Source organism: Falco peregrinus, chromosome 7 (genome assembly GCF_023634155.1).
Source record: "Falco peregrinus isolate bFalPer1 chromosome 7, bFalPer1.pri, whole genome shotgun sequence".
Classification (NCBI taxonomy): Eukaryota; Metazoa; Chordata; class Aves; order Falconiformes; family Falconidae; genus Falco; species Falco peregrinus.
Genome location: NC_073727.1, coordinates 69,636,825 through 69,651,762, shown reverse-complemented (window position 1 = coordinate 69,651,762; position 14,938 = coordinate 69,636,825). Strand labels below are relative to the sequence as shown.

Here is a 14,938-nt window from a genome sequence, read left to right as displayed (position 1 = left end):
CTGTGTGTGGAACAAAGGAGGAACCATCTCTGAATATGTATCTAACTGCAGTTCAATATTTTTGCTGGTGGGACATTTGTTCTCAGAGGGTTTTGGGGTTGTGGGTTTTTTTGGTTTGTTTGTTGGTTGGTTTTTGTTAGTGGTTGGGGTTTTTTTGCAGAGGGTTGGAGAGGGTAGAAATAGAAGTTTGATGTGCAACTTGCCATTGCATATGAGAACTTCTGGCAGGCATTTGGCTTTTTGCTATCTGCAAGTCCCACCCCATTACATGTATTCAAAATGAGATTGTTGCAGACATGTAATGGGGTGGGACTTGCAGATAGCAAAAAGCCAAAAGCACCATAGCACAGCTACGTCCCTAAAGCAAACTCCTAAAAGCTCAGTTTTATTTTGAACATGCCATATAGTTATGTGTGGGAGTACCCCAACTACATCTCACATGTTCTATTTTGTTTGTCAAATGTAGTGCCAAGCTTTATTTTGCTGTGCCCTCAGGTTTGAGGACGTCCTCCGATGGTGGTATTGGCCTGGGTTTAGCAAGCTGGCCAGGCTTAATTTCAGGCATTTTTTCACCATGTCTGTACACACTTACAGTGACATCCACTGTTTCCCCACCATACTTGTTCTTGACATGGATGCTGTATTTGCCTGAGTCTTCTGAGGACACTCCCTTGATTGTTAAACTGGCATATTTCCCTTGTTCCAGTGAAAACGCATAGTGCTCGTTATATTCAAAGGCCTTGTCATTCTTGAACCAAACCACTTCGGGGTCAGGATTTCCGAATACAGTACAGGTCAGATTCAATGTCTGAGGGAGGAAAAAAAAGTAATTTTGAGGATCAGTCAGATTTGTTTAACCAGCGTATACTCAACATTGCTTTCAGGCACTTCTTATTCCTAGTTAATTAAAGTAAGACAGGCATCATATTATTGAGGACTGAAAAATAGGGTTCCTAGGTTTTTTCCTTTGATTCAGTCTTTCCACCATCTTACTAGTGACTTCAATGCAGTAATAGCCTCAGGGTAACAGTGTATGAAGATCGTAAGTTGGACTGTCATTACAGTCCTGCCTGCAGGAGATTCCTGACAACCCATTAGTCTGACATGAGGTTCAGGCAATGATAGATTTAAAAACAACCTTGAAGTTTCCCTGTACACAGCAGGGAGTAGAAGTGAGCAAATCTTTTCTGACCAAGGCCTCCTGAGGTTATTGCTTGAGATGATAACAAAAAAAAAAAAAAAAATACCCCAACAAAAATCACTTAAAAATAGAGTACATAACATGAATCATTGGACACTGATTCCAGGTGCTGCTGACTAGTAAAATGGAAATATTTCACAAAGAATAAATAATACATAAATGTTGTAAAAGTGTTACATGCATGTATAGTATATTCAGAGAATAGCTGAAATGACCTAGTAAGCCATCCTGGCAGTTCAAGTGTTTTCCAAGGACTGAAATGAGATTGAAGAAGACCATAAAATTTTCATGGTTGTTCTTCCTAATTTTTTACATAGTTACTGCTGAACTCCATTTTGACCACTCTATGTATATGTATGTTAACTTTATGTATTTAGGTACAGTGATGACAGGATAAATGAAATAATCATGTGAGAAGTTACATTGATTAGTGTCTACTTTGTCCACCTTTGCTAGAAACTCATTCTGCCAAATAATCTGCCGTAGTAAATTAAAAGTCACCTTAAGAATTTCACATATGCACCATTGTGTTAGGGAAAAAAAAAGAAAGAAAATAAACCAATGAACAACCCAAAAGTGATAGTTTCTACCAGAATGCTTCCTTGTACTCCCTCCCTTCCATATTTCCCTTCTGGTTTTACCAAATCCTGACCCAGAGGGAGCAGAGAAAGTCCACTTGTGTGCACATGTATGTGTTTTTATATAATATTTTTCTTGAATGATGATGACTGAATAGGTGTGATATAACTCAGACAAAAAAAAAAAAAAAAAGGCAGGAAGAAATTTTAAGTGATTGAAAGTGCCATATGTTCACAAATATAAGCAGTCTTGCATACCGCATACTCCAAAGTCAGAGGGGAATACTGAAGAAAGATTTACATGCTCTGTGTACAAGCTAGTGACAACCTAAGTGTGTGAGTACTCTTAAAGATGTGGTATCATGTAGGCTGTAAAGTTAACTAATAACCTATAGGAACCAGGCTTACTACAAAATAGTTAAAGGAGTAATGATACAAATATGAAAATAAAATTTGGGGAAATGTCTAATAACATGGCTTTAAATCTTACTGTCCTTTCTGTAACTCAGGCAACATTTCATGACTATTGCCCTCAAAAGTTACCTCATTCAAGAGCAATTAATAATTAATTCACAATAATTAATCAAGTCTTAATAAGTTAATATTAAAAACTTACCAGAGAACAGATATATTCCACAGTCATTTTAGATCATTTTGACCTGTTCTAATTTCTTAAATTATAGATGTGACCTAAAATCATTTATACTCTTTTAAGAAGCACTAGTAAACTTTGTCCTGTGTCCATGTATTTGTGTAGTTATACCATTCCACAGCATGAGAAAAACTCTCTGCTCTTTTTTATTTTTTAATAGTTACTTCTGACACCTGTACTTACATAACTCTTGTGTGGTACCCGTTTATATTTATTTTAAAGGTGATTTTGAAGTTTCACCTTTTTGTGATCCATTTTGTTTTGCCTGATTTCAGGAACCAGAGAGTTTCTCTTCACATGTTCAGTTATGTAATCCTCACATGATTAGGTCTCCTTTGAAACGTTTTACTTCTGGAAATGCACTACACAGCATTTCCTTAATTTAAGGTTGTCATTTTTAGGGTATGATTGCATGAGGAAACTGCAGCTTTCTGTTCATGCAGTCAGGTGACTTAATCGAGCTGTTTCCTTACAGTTAGACTGATTTAAGGTGTTGGTCATAGAGTGGCTTACACCTAACCTCCTAAAAGACTAGCTTTCCTGCTGTCAGGTGCCTCTGTCTACCACAATAAGAAGCACCTCATGTGAACACCCATTAGAGACAAAGGAAAGAATGGACCAAGAGGAAAATCATCTCTGTCTGGTCCAGAGTTGAGAAGCTTTCAGCATCCACTGCAAGGAACATATGCTCCCCCATCTTTTTAAAGAAATTACTGCTCCTAGCTATCCAGAAAATACCCAAGTACATAGAAAGTTGGAAGAGTTGTGTGCAACGTCTTACTCTGGTGATAAGAAAATCAGTTTCCACGCAGAGCCATACAGCTGTAGTCTCTGAAGATGCACTTCATACAAGAGATGTAAACAGCCTGATCAACATGCTCTTGATAGCCAGAAGATGGTAAGTCACATTGGCTCATGAGCTGATCTGCTATAGTCAGGCAAAATGGAAGTCCGTCTAGCTCTTTTAGAGGTCAAAAGCAACTGCTTAAGAAAGTATACAAAAATACAGAGGATGAATCTTATGTGTGTATCTTATTCCCAGTATACCTTCTGGCTTTCCACAATTTGGTGGCTTTTAAACTGGTTATGAGCACAAGTTGTATCAAGAACGTTGTATTTAATGGTCCCTGCTGGGCTTCCTTTCATGATATTGCCTATTTTATTTTTTGGACACAAATCTATTTTTGCCTGAGTTAGTAAGGCACAAATTAATTATGAACCACTTGAAGAAATACTTCCTTTTGATACTTTAAGGCCTGTAATGACCATGTAATTAGGCATTCCCTAGTTCTTGTGCTGTAAAGTACTGGATAATAATTTCCAACTATTGCACCTCTGAACGGTGCACAATACTGCAGATTTTTTTATTTTACCCTGTTCTCTTTCAGTAATTTTTCTTCCCAGACTGAAGACCTAGTTTCTCCCCATAGAGAAGGGCAGGGCACTCAATAGAAGATTTACTCCAGGAGAAACAGACAAGAACTTTGTGTCTGTGTAGGAAGAATTAAAAGTTTGCCTTTCCTGGACTGAAGATTTGGGTGTCCGTAGTCTGGAACTCGCCCTCAGGATGGAAAGACTGATTTACACTACTTCCTTGCACCATTAAGGATTAACAGCAGCTCAGACTAAAAGTCTTCTCCCTCTGTCTTAGTATCCAGAGAGTCTGGCCTGAGTTTGCATGAGATCCTACTCCATCATGACAAAAATCCCAGTGAAGAACAAGCAGTCAGTCAGAATCATGAAATTTCATCTCCCCTAGTCAAGTTGACCTAGGAAGGGACTTTAAAAAGATTTGCCAATTTTGATTTTGTACCTGGGTGTTTAGTTATTACTGATCTAAATTTTTTTTAAAAAGTGTATTCACTGGCCTTCCGTCTCCCGTAATTATATACTGTAATGGGGCCATCTGCCAATATATAGAAGAAGGGGGAGTTCAGCCCCTTGGCACAGACAGGTTCTTTACGCTCCTTTACTCTTACCAGCCATAACAGTCTATGTCTGACATGCTGGAGAATGGGACCTAACTTTTCCTTCTGTTATGCTGGCACTCAGAGGGTCACTACTTTCTTCTGCCTCTTCCATTTATTTCTTCTAGAGGGCAGAAGTGGACTCTCCCCTTGAACTGCTCTGCTCAGTACACAGAGCTGAAATCCATCCCAGATTTGAGTATGCAGTAGACTAAGAGCCTCTACACAGCCAGCACAAGACCAATGCCTTGAGGTTGGCCTTGCTTGCCAAAGATCTGAATCGGGTAACTGTGCCTCCTTTGACTGTATAATCAGGTTATGGTACCTGTGTTTACTGAGAATTTGCATGTGTCTCAATTAAGTTACTACAATTAGGTGGTTTAAATTAACCTCCTTCTGCTCTTAGCTTCTACAAAATCATCTGCATTCCTTCCCGGTTTGCCATCAAAGCAAACCTCCCACCAGTCAGCATGACTTGTTGACAAAAACTGTCCTTACCTTCCCATCCATTATAGTAACGACATCAGGCAAACCACCAATGACTTTGCCACGATCTAGGAGTTAAAGAAAAATATGTGGACCATGTTAAGTTTAGACCTCAAAATTACTCATTTCTTAATGTTTTTATAACTTGGTACCATGTTAGTCACAACTTTTATTTGGATTTATCCTTTAAAAAGCCTGCAGTCCCTGGTTAATTAAATGTAAAATAATACAATTTTTGTGATATTTTGTGTTATTTCTTTTTAATGTATTGTATGGTCCCCTCAGACTTTTTAGCAGAGATTGTGCTGTTATAGCATTCTAAACCGATACACTAAGCTACTACTGAGCTTGACAGTTTGTGCTTTAGGCACAAAGCAAAGCAAGGATGATGCTTTTAGCATCTTGGTGGTATCTAAAATCTAAGAAAAATTTGTTCTGCCACTCTTTGTGGGCAGAAGCATTTTGTCATTACCAGGGTATTGATACCAAAGTACCAGTATTCCTACAGCCCCTAACAGTAACAAGCTTCCCCACTGTCTGTGTCTCAGCAGGCACTACCTAACAGACATTAGCAGGTAATTTTTTACTTATAGGTAGATCCCAATATTCAATATAATCAGTAGCTTTCAGAGTCAGCACCTCCTTGTATGACACCCAGAAACTCACATCTTGCAAAACCTCTACAGACACAAGAAGATACAGTGGAGGCTTGCAAAATGTGTAAAACTTTTAGTGAGTTTCCATTGGAATTAAAAATAAATAAATCCACAAATTACTATTATTATTGCTGTATTATGTGCTGACAGGGGATTTGTGCAGCCACAGAACTCTGAAAGCTATGAGAGCATATCATGATGGATGCCTTAAAAAGAACAAAAGACTACATTGTAGAACACCTTTGATAAAATGTAAAATAAACTTACTCTTCTCAGCAAAAGCAGCTGCCCTAAAATTGTTGAGGAAGAGAGGAAAAGAAATATATAATGTTATTAATTAAATTATTAATAAAATATTTGTTTCTGTAAGTAAAATCACTGTTATTACAGCATTAAAATGCAAAAGATGTAGCACTTACTTGAGTCGCTGGAATTCTGCATATGCATCATCAAAAGCTGTAATAAAACAATTGAAAGAGTTATTGTCCATGAACATAACTTGCACTTGGGACTTAGTATAAATATTTAAAAATATACCCATGTTAAAGTGCTCTTAAAACCCAGGGTTACACAGTAGCAAAATGGGAAACCAAACCCCTGAAAGCCAATGCTACTGGTGGTGAAAACAGATATAATACTAAAAAAATTATAACAGTTATGCAACTGAACTACAACTGGTTCTGACCAAAGGCTTTCTTTTTTTACTACCATTCCTCTGATAATTTCCAGTAAATTCTGTTTAATCCATGAAAATTCCCCATGTACGTATGGTCTTAGAAATATACCTTGTCCTGACAGATCAAGTGTGCGTTTGTAGGATTCCTTGTCACCAAAGATTTCAAAGGTGTAATTTCCCTTATCCTTTTCAGTGGGTTCACGTATCTGCAGCCAGGCAACATCCTCTCCACCTCCAATCTTCATCTTTTCACCAGAAGAAATCTTAGAATCCCTAGAAAAAAATGAACAGAAATGAGTTTGAACATTCTTTTGATGTATATTCTCCATAGGAGATCACCTATAAAAAATTACAAAGGGTAACAAGGTATTTCTAAACTACAGATAAATTGCAACTAATGGGAGCAATTTCCCAGAAGATTCTTGTCTTCCTAGTAGGGGTATGAAACACTTTGGAAACATTAGCTTGAGCTTTCATTCCAAAGATTAATTTGTTCACCCTCTTCTCATTCTTCTCTCCACATACACAATTTGTATTTATATCTGTATGCACATAGATGTCTGTACTGAAAATGGTGCATGACTTGATAGAGTTCTGTACACTTCATACACACTAGCATAGAATATATTAGAATAGTAAACTAGAAGCAAATAACCTTTCCTGATGAGGAAAAAATATCTTTACCTTTCATTAACTTCAAAAGCCAATCTAGAAAACAATAAAAGATTTGAAAAGGATTTATTACTCTTGTATCAAGTCACAATACACCTTTTTTTTAAAAAAAAGAACAAGACAAGAAGTCTTTACAAGACGTAAATTTACGAGAAGTAAATTTCCTAACTGCAGATAATCTATAAACAGATCTTTAAAAAACAGAGTATTATATCATCTTATCATCACTTCCTAAGCTAAGAGTATGAGAAATGCCCTACTGATTCAGATCAGGAGTTCTTCTGGTCCATATTAGGTCATGAAGAGTGGAAATAGAAGAAGCTATTTAGTGAGAGTATGCAATCTAGAACACTTTCAGTGATTTGAAGAAAAGTTTCTTTTTTCATTCATTAACTAAAGAAATATTTCTTTTCATCCTTCCTCCCCAAGAATTTTTAGCTGGAATTTTTCATAGATTAAGTCAGCATTAGCTTCTTTTTGATCAGTTATTTTATTTGCCCAGATAAGGCTGATTTGGCATCGCACCTAGAGAATTATTTGATGGGGAAAAGGAATTTTTAATATTTCCCTTTCTGTAAGACAACTACATTGAGTTCAGCGTACCACATTAGATACCTGGAAACTACTATATATGAGAAAATACTACATATAATATTCCCAGCTGTGCCATGAGTGGATGATGCATGCTGCTTTAGGGCTGGTGTTATGTTCCCTGCTATGCAGTATAGTCGATAATTCAAAGCTAGCTAGAAATTTACATGGTATATTTCATGATGTGCAGACAGTGGTAAAAAAAATATGGGTTGTCTAGCCTTTCGTTTTTTCCAAGAAAAAAATTGCTAGAACCCCATTTAAAAGAGCAGGAAGGTTTGAGGAGGTTGAGGAAGGTTGGTTGCTTTGTTAGTTTGTTTTAGTCTTTGTTTTAGCTTTTAACTCTGGCTTATAGTCATTGAATTCATGGAAGAATTGAAATTTTATTTGTTCAAAATTTGTGTTCAATGATCCTCAAGACAATCAATGTATAAGACATTACAAAATCTGAAATATTAGGAGGGTGCAAGGTGTCCATATGTAAATATAAATATGCACACATTATATTAGCCATGTAGCATTCTCTACTTTTGTATTTTTATGAACTGGGTGGTGAAATGGACTAAGTCACTTCTAAAACTCAAGTAGATATGGTGAAAGGCAGAAGCAAAACCTATTTTTCTTTTCTTTTCCATCATATTAGTATCACATTTACTGAAAGAAAGAATAGAACTCACTGAATACAAAGCCTGAGTTACAAGTGCAGCTGCACACCCTTGCAGAAGTATTCTCCACCTCTCTGAATCTGATAATCACAGAGATTTTTGTTCCTGTCTTCACAGAAATCAAAGGCTGGACAGCATTGCAAAACTAAGACAATATGCCGACAAACCAGCCTCTTCCTGTCCAAGTCAAACCAGTTCACTGGGTGTCATCTTTGTAGTCCATCAAGGAACATGCAAGTTGAAACCACTTGAAGAGTTTTAAAATCCTTCCAAACCTTACCTGTGGTTTCAAACCTGAGGGCCTGACACAGCAAAGCATTTGAACACATATTTAACTGTAAATACACAGATGAATAAAGCGTCTCCAAAGTCAAAGATTAATATAACACTGAGGGTGGAAAACTATTGGGAACTTTAAAGTTAATTTCTGGTCATATTCTTAGCTCTGAGGGCTAAGTATTCTCAAAGTATTCTGTGCCTCTTCAAATATCTTTTCAAAGATGAGGAACCAGATTAAAATAATTTGGGTTACTTACGACTGTAACAGTTTGGAAAAAAAATCCTTTCTTAATACTGGCTTTTATTAAACTGTGAGAGCAGATCCTTGGTATTCACATAGTATTGGCATTTAAGGAAAATGGCAGCCCTGAACAGAAAACTATTTTGCTGTCTCTGAACCAACCAGAAAATATACTGGAAGAGAAACAGTCTTGTTATGAATAAGAGGCCGGAATACTGTAGGTTCTTTTTTCCTGGCTGTTACAGCTCTCCTGATAGGTGTTGGACAAGTTCTTTAGTATTTCCTTTCCTGTATGTACTATCTATGTGAAAAGATAGATGTGCTGGAAAAAGAAATTCATTAAAGTGGTCCAGTTACTAAATGAATACCACAGAATAGTAAATCATAAAGGTGGCCTTTCTTCTGAAATAAAATGGAAAAAATATTCTTAGCTACCTGTGAGACCAGTTGACTTTCATTTCTTCATTGTAGTACTTCAAGAAACACTGGAGCCTTATTCCTTCCTCAGTGCAAAGGATCTTCAGTGGAGAGGCTGACTTACCTATGTAAAATAAAACATATGTCGGTCAAACAGGGTAGTGGGATGAACAGTAAACTGTCAAATGGACTACTTGTACTGTCAGGACAAAAAAACCCCGTTAAGATTTAGGTCATGACTCTCAACTACTATGAAAAGACAATTGTTCATGCCTCTCAAAGGAGACCTGCTGATTTATATCAGGTGAAAGTTCAGTGTGAGTTTATGGGTTTATTGTCATACGCAAGCATCATGGCTAGCAAGATCCATTGTGAAATAATAAGCTAGTCATGTAACTGCCATGAAATAGCAGTGTCATGATTCTAATTGCACAAAAATTTTATTCTTGTGCAACACCTCTTCTTTCAGTTGAAATGACTCCCAGCTTCTCACTGGGAGCAGGATCAGAATTTTGTTTTCTCTGTACCAAGGTTCACTTACTAAAAGGAAGTAGGAAGAAAATTATTGCTACCACACTGCCACAGTATCTAAACCAAACAAGCCAGGTGAAATAATGTTTTTTCCCCTTTTAATAGTGTCAATTAGCAAGGTCAACTGCCTATTCAGAAACTTAATAACATGTCCATAATAATATAAGCATCATGAGCCTCAGAGATTTCGCACTTACAATAAAAATTGTCTGCCTCAGGCTCAGATTACTTTAACATAAAAAACCTACATGAAAATTAAAGACAGCATTTACTTACCACTGATTCTGCTCAATGCCAGAATTATATCATCATACACTGAAGAGAAAAAAAATAAAATTGCACCATCAAAATTCAGTCAGAATATAGCTTTGTTATGTTCAGTTTAATTAAAGCAATATGGGAAATCTTCACATCCTTAGGCAAAGAAAACCATTAAAATTGCAACAGGTGTATGGGACAAATTGGAGACTGTGTACAGCATATGAATTTTGTGCTGTGTCACTCATTATCTCCACTGTGTGTGGAGTCAGATGCCTGCTGTTAAATCTTTGTCTGTATCCCTCAGGCCAGAAAAAATAAAAGGTCTTTAAAACTGGACAGTTCACATTCAAAGGAGAGTGCAGGGGAAAGAGAAATTATCACATTCTAGGTGAAAACAGTTTTCACCTGCTCCCTGTAGGACAGCCTTTGAGAAACGTAAACCCCTTCAACAGCAAGTGAAAGAAACCAGGTATCATATCAAGCTTTTGAAATATCACAGAGCTGATGGGTTTGCAGAAGGGAAGAACCCTGGAGACCAGGGCAGGAGAGCAGGGAACTCCCATAGCAGAAGAATCCTATTCAGTATCATTGTGTAAGACAAAAAGAGAGAGAAAAAAAAGAAGCACCATAACCTGAAGAATGCATAGTTAAGACTAAAGAATGCGTATTCAAGGCTGAAGAAATTTTATGGATAGGGAAGGCAGTGAAATGCATGAAGTTCAGAAAATACTACTCATATATTTTGGTCTGTATTGATCTGTATCTGCACATTTTTTTTGTCTCTGTTAAAATAAATTTTGATTCAATTCTGTAACCTGCAAACTGTAATGTGCTTCTACTGGCATGTTGACATAAGAACATGAATTGCATACTATATATAAATTACATTACAGGTATCTGGGAAAGTAGAGTTATTTTACCTATACTGCCTAAATGAGATAATTTTCTGAAAGAATAACGGGCAGAAATTATGCAGAGGAGAAATGCCTAAGAGGCTATCAAGTGATGATACAGCTTTCTGAGGTAAACCACAGTTTAAGAGCTCAGTCCAATATTCATCTTTTTCTCTTTATTTCAGGTACTTCCCCATACTGCTGGAAGAAAAAAAATTCAGATCTTTGGCAAAACTGAGTTAATTTTTGACATGTCTTCATCCCCCTATTATGACCCAGCAAAAAATATTCTTTATTGGAGTCAAATGTCTACATACAGGTAGGATGAATCCAGATTTACTTTGGCCTACTTGGTGGGACCCAAGCAAGGACACCCAGGGAAGCTCTTTATAGAAAGTTGAGTAAAGGTCATTTATGTTGGCAAGAGATCAGTTTTTGCTATAGACTCAGAAGTTAACATTTTTTTAACTGAACAAATTTAAATACATGTATGATTACGGTAGCTCATTGTGATATCTGATAACATATGAAACCTTATTTAAATGCCTAGCGTTGGTGAATTTTAGACTAGGTTCTTTTACCCTTATTTGCATTTATTTTCATTTGAATGCAAATACACACTGAGCTTGAACTGACCTGCCCCATACAATACGCAATCTTCCCTGTTCATGCTAAACTTCTTTGTTTATCCTTCATGTTTCAAGGCTAACTCCAGCACTTAGGAGACCCATTGTCTGGTTTAACACCACAGTTCTTGTGGCTTTGTTAGCTGCCATTTTCAAAGCCTCCTGGACCCACAGATACTGTGAATTCTCTAAATAGACATTTCACTGTACATTGCCAGCACAGCACACTCTCGCCATACCTGAAGTATAGTCTCTGGAAGCTTGAAAGGACCCCTGATCATAAGATGAAAAGCTACTGCACCTGTTGTTTATTGCAGTGGTCAGGATATCCCTTACCTGAAAATCCATACACTAAGGGAATTATATCTGTGTATATATCAAAGGGCAGGAAGTGAGGAGGATGTGTTAGTGTGGGACCCGAGCATGACATAAATGGTGTGGAATAAGGAGCAGAGATTGTGCTGGTTTTGGCTGGGATAGAGTTAATTTTCTTCATAGCAGCTTGTATGGTGCTATGTTTTAGATTTGTGACTAAAACTGTGTTGATAACACAGGGATGTTTTAGCTGTTGTTGACCAGTACCTGCACAGAGTCAAGGCCTTTTATTTCTGTTCTTCAGAGACTGCCCCACCAGCGAGCAGCCTGGGGGTACGCAAGAAGCTGGGAGATGACACAGCTGGGACAGATGACCCCAACTGACCAAAAGGATATCCCATACCATATCATGTCATGCTCGGCAATAAAAAGCTGGGGAAGAAGGAGGAAGGGGGGATGTTCAGAGTTATGACACATATAACAGTGACTCAGGTCTTCCTGAGTCACTGTTATATGTGATGGAGCCCTGTCTCCTGGAGATGGCTGAACACCTGCCTGATGGTGGGAAACAGTGAATTAATTCCTTATTTTGCTTTGCCTGCATGCACAGCTTTTGTTTTATCCGCTAAACTGTCTATCTCAACCAAGGATTTTTCTCACTTTTCCCCTTCCAGTTCTCTCCCCCATCCCACCGAGGAGAGGTGAGCTAGTGGCTGTGTGGGCTGAGCTTCCTAATGCAAGTTAACCCACAAAACAGCTTTATGATTTTACCATCAAAAAAACTCTCAGTCCCCATTGGCAGTTCCACACCAACATATTCAGCACCTTGGTGCTTTAGAGGCTTTTGTAGATACTAAAGCTTGACAAATTTGAGAGAGAGCAAGCACTCTACAAATGATCTCACATAAAAGAGGATGTCTGATTAGCAACTGACTTCAATTCTTGCCTGTCAGAGTGCTAGAGATTAATCATTACAATGCCCAGTATCAAGCTTTCTAACCTGGTGATCTGCAGTTCAGGCCTCTATAACATAAGCAGAGAACTGAAATGCAAAGAACCCAAAAAATGTTTGCTAACATGCCATTTGCAAGGATAGATCTTTGACACCTCTTAGGAACATGTGGACATCATTACTTCAATATAGTAAACTGAATGTTACCTTTTCCTGATAATTCAAGAGTTGATACATCATGACCTCTATCATCTGATAGTGTTGCCTTATAAACTCCTTCATCGTTGCGAGACAGCTACAAGGAAAACACAAGGTGTTTACTGACATACTTGATACTAGTACAACTTTTGCTCTGCATGATTTCCTAAATCAAACAACATATGTTGTACTGCATTCTGGTTAAATAATCTTAGAATCACAAAATCGTAGAATCATTTAGGTTGGAAAAGACCTTTGAGATCAAGTTCAGCCATTAACCCAGGACTGCAAAGGCCAGCATTAAACCATGTAACTAGGCACTGTATCTATGCATTTTTTTAAACTCTTCTAGGGATGGTGATTCCACCACCTCCCTGGGCAGCATCTTCCAATGCTTGACTGCCCTTTCAGTGAAATTTTTGTCCTCATATAAAAACTAAACCTCCCCTGGCTTAACTTGTGGAGCCATTTCTTCCTGTCCTGTCACTAGTTATCTGGGAAAAAAAGACCTACACCAACCTGCCTACATCCTCCTTTCAGGCAGCTGTAGACAGCAAATATTCCACCGTGAGCATCCTCCTCTCCAGACTAAACAACCCCAGTTCCCTCAACTGCTCCTTGTAAGACTTGTTCTCCAGACCTTTCACCAGCTTCATTGCCCTCATCTGGACACGCTTCAGCACATCAACATCCCTCCCGAAGTGAGGAGCCCAAAACTGAACACAGGATGTGAGGTGCAGCCTCACCAGTGCCTAGTACAGGGGGACAACCAACTTCCCTAGTCTTGCAGACCACACTGTTTCTGGTACAAGCCAGGATGCTGTTGGCCTTCTTGGCCACCTGGGCACACTGCTGGCTCACATTCAGCCATCTGTCGACCAGCGCCCCCAGGTCCTTTAACACCAGCAGCTTTCCAGCCACTGTTGCCCAAACCAGTAGCATTGCCTGAGGTTGTTGTGACCCAAGTGCAGGACCTGACACTTCTCCCTTGACCCATCAGTCCAGCCTGTCCAGATCCCTCTGTACAGCCTTCCTACCCTCAAGCAGATCAACACTCCCACCCAGCTTGGTGTCACCTGCAAACTCAGTGAGGGTGCGCTCGATCCCCTTGTCCAGACCATTGATAAAGATATTAAACAGAACTGGCCCCAATACAGAGTCCAGGGGAACACCAGCTGTGTCTGGCCACCAACTGGATTTAACTCCAGTCAACACCACTCGTAGGCTCAGCCATGCAGCCAGTTTTTTACCCAGTGAACAATACAACTGTCCAGCCATGAACAGCCAGTTTCTCCAGGAGAATGCTGTGAGAAGTGGTATCAAAGGCTTTACTGAAGCCTGGGTAGGTAACATCCACAGCCTTTCCCTCATCCACTAGGTGAGTCGTCTTGTCGTAGAATGAGATCAGGTTAGTCAAGCAGGACCTGCCTTTTATGAACCCATGCTGGCTGGGCATGATCCCCCAGCTGTCCTGCATGTGCCTTACGATGGCACTCAGGATGATCTCCTCCATAACCCTTCCCCGCACCAAGGTCAGACTGACAGGTCTGCAGTTTCCCGGATGCTCCTTCCTGCCCTTGTAGATGGGCGTTCACGCTGGCTGACCTCCAGTCTTCTGGGGCCTCCCCAGTTTGACAGGGCTGTTGATAAATGATAGAGCGTGGCTTGGCAAGTTCCTCTGCCAGCTTCCTCAGTGCCCCCAGCTGGATCCCATCTGGCCCCATAGGCTTGTGCACATCTAAGTGGAGCAGCAGGTCAGTATATATTTCTGCCTGGACTGTGGGGACTGCATTCTGCTCCTCATCCCTGTCTTCCAGCTCAGGAGGCTGAGTACCCAGGGGGAAGCTGGTCTTGTTATTAAAGACTGAGGCAAAGAAAGCATTGAGTACCTCAGCCTTTTCTTCATCCTTTGTGGCAATGTTCCCAGCTGCATCCAGTAAAGGATGCAGATTACCCTTGGCTCTATTTTTGTTTCTAATGTATTTTTAAAAACATTTTTTGTTCTCTTTCATGGCAGAGGCCAGTCTGAGTTCTAGCTGGGCTTTTGCCTTTCCAGTCTTTGCCCTGCATAAACTAGCAAC

The 14,938-nt window shown here is 39.0% G+C and overlaps 1 protein-coding gene across 1 annotated transcript in view; it reads right to left on the bottom strand.

Annotated features, from left to right (window-relative positions):
* Positions 1 to 341: 341 nt before the first annotated feature.
* Positions 342 to 14,938, bottom strand: part of MYOM2 (myomesin 2) — a 76,883-nt gene continuing 62,286 nt past the window's right edge. Inside the window, exons 29-36 of the mRNA XM_027787872.2 lie at positions 12,867 to 12,954; positions 9,889 to 9,927; positions 9,100 to 9,205; positions 6,326 to 6,489; positions 5,960 to 5,996; positions 5,808 to 5,830; positions 4,897 to 4,952; positions 342 to 808 (exon numbers count right to left, since the gene is read on the bottom strand). Coding sequence (XP_027643673.1) covers positions 476 to 808; positions 4,897 to 4,952; positions 5,808 to 5,830; positions 5,960 to 5,996; positions 6,326 to 6,489; positions 9,100 to 9,205; positions 9,889 to 9,927; positions 12,867 to 12,954 — 846 coding nt within the window. The 3' untranslated portion in view covers positions 342 to 475. The remainder of the gene's footprint in view (positions 809 to 4,896; positions 4,953 to 5,807; positions 5,831 to 5,959; positions 5,997 to 6,325; positions 6,490 to 9,099; positions 9,206 to 9,888; positions 9,928 to 12,866; positions 12,955 to 14,938) is intronic.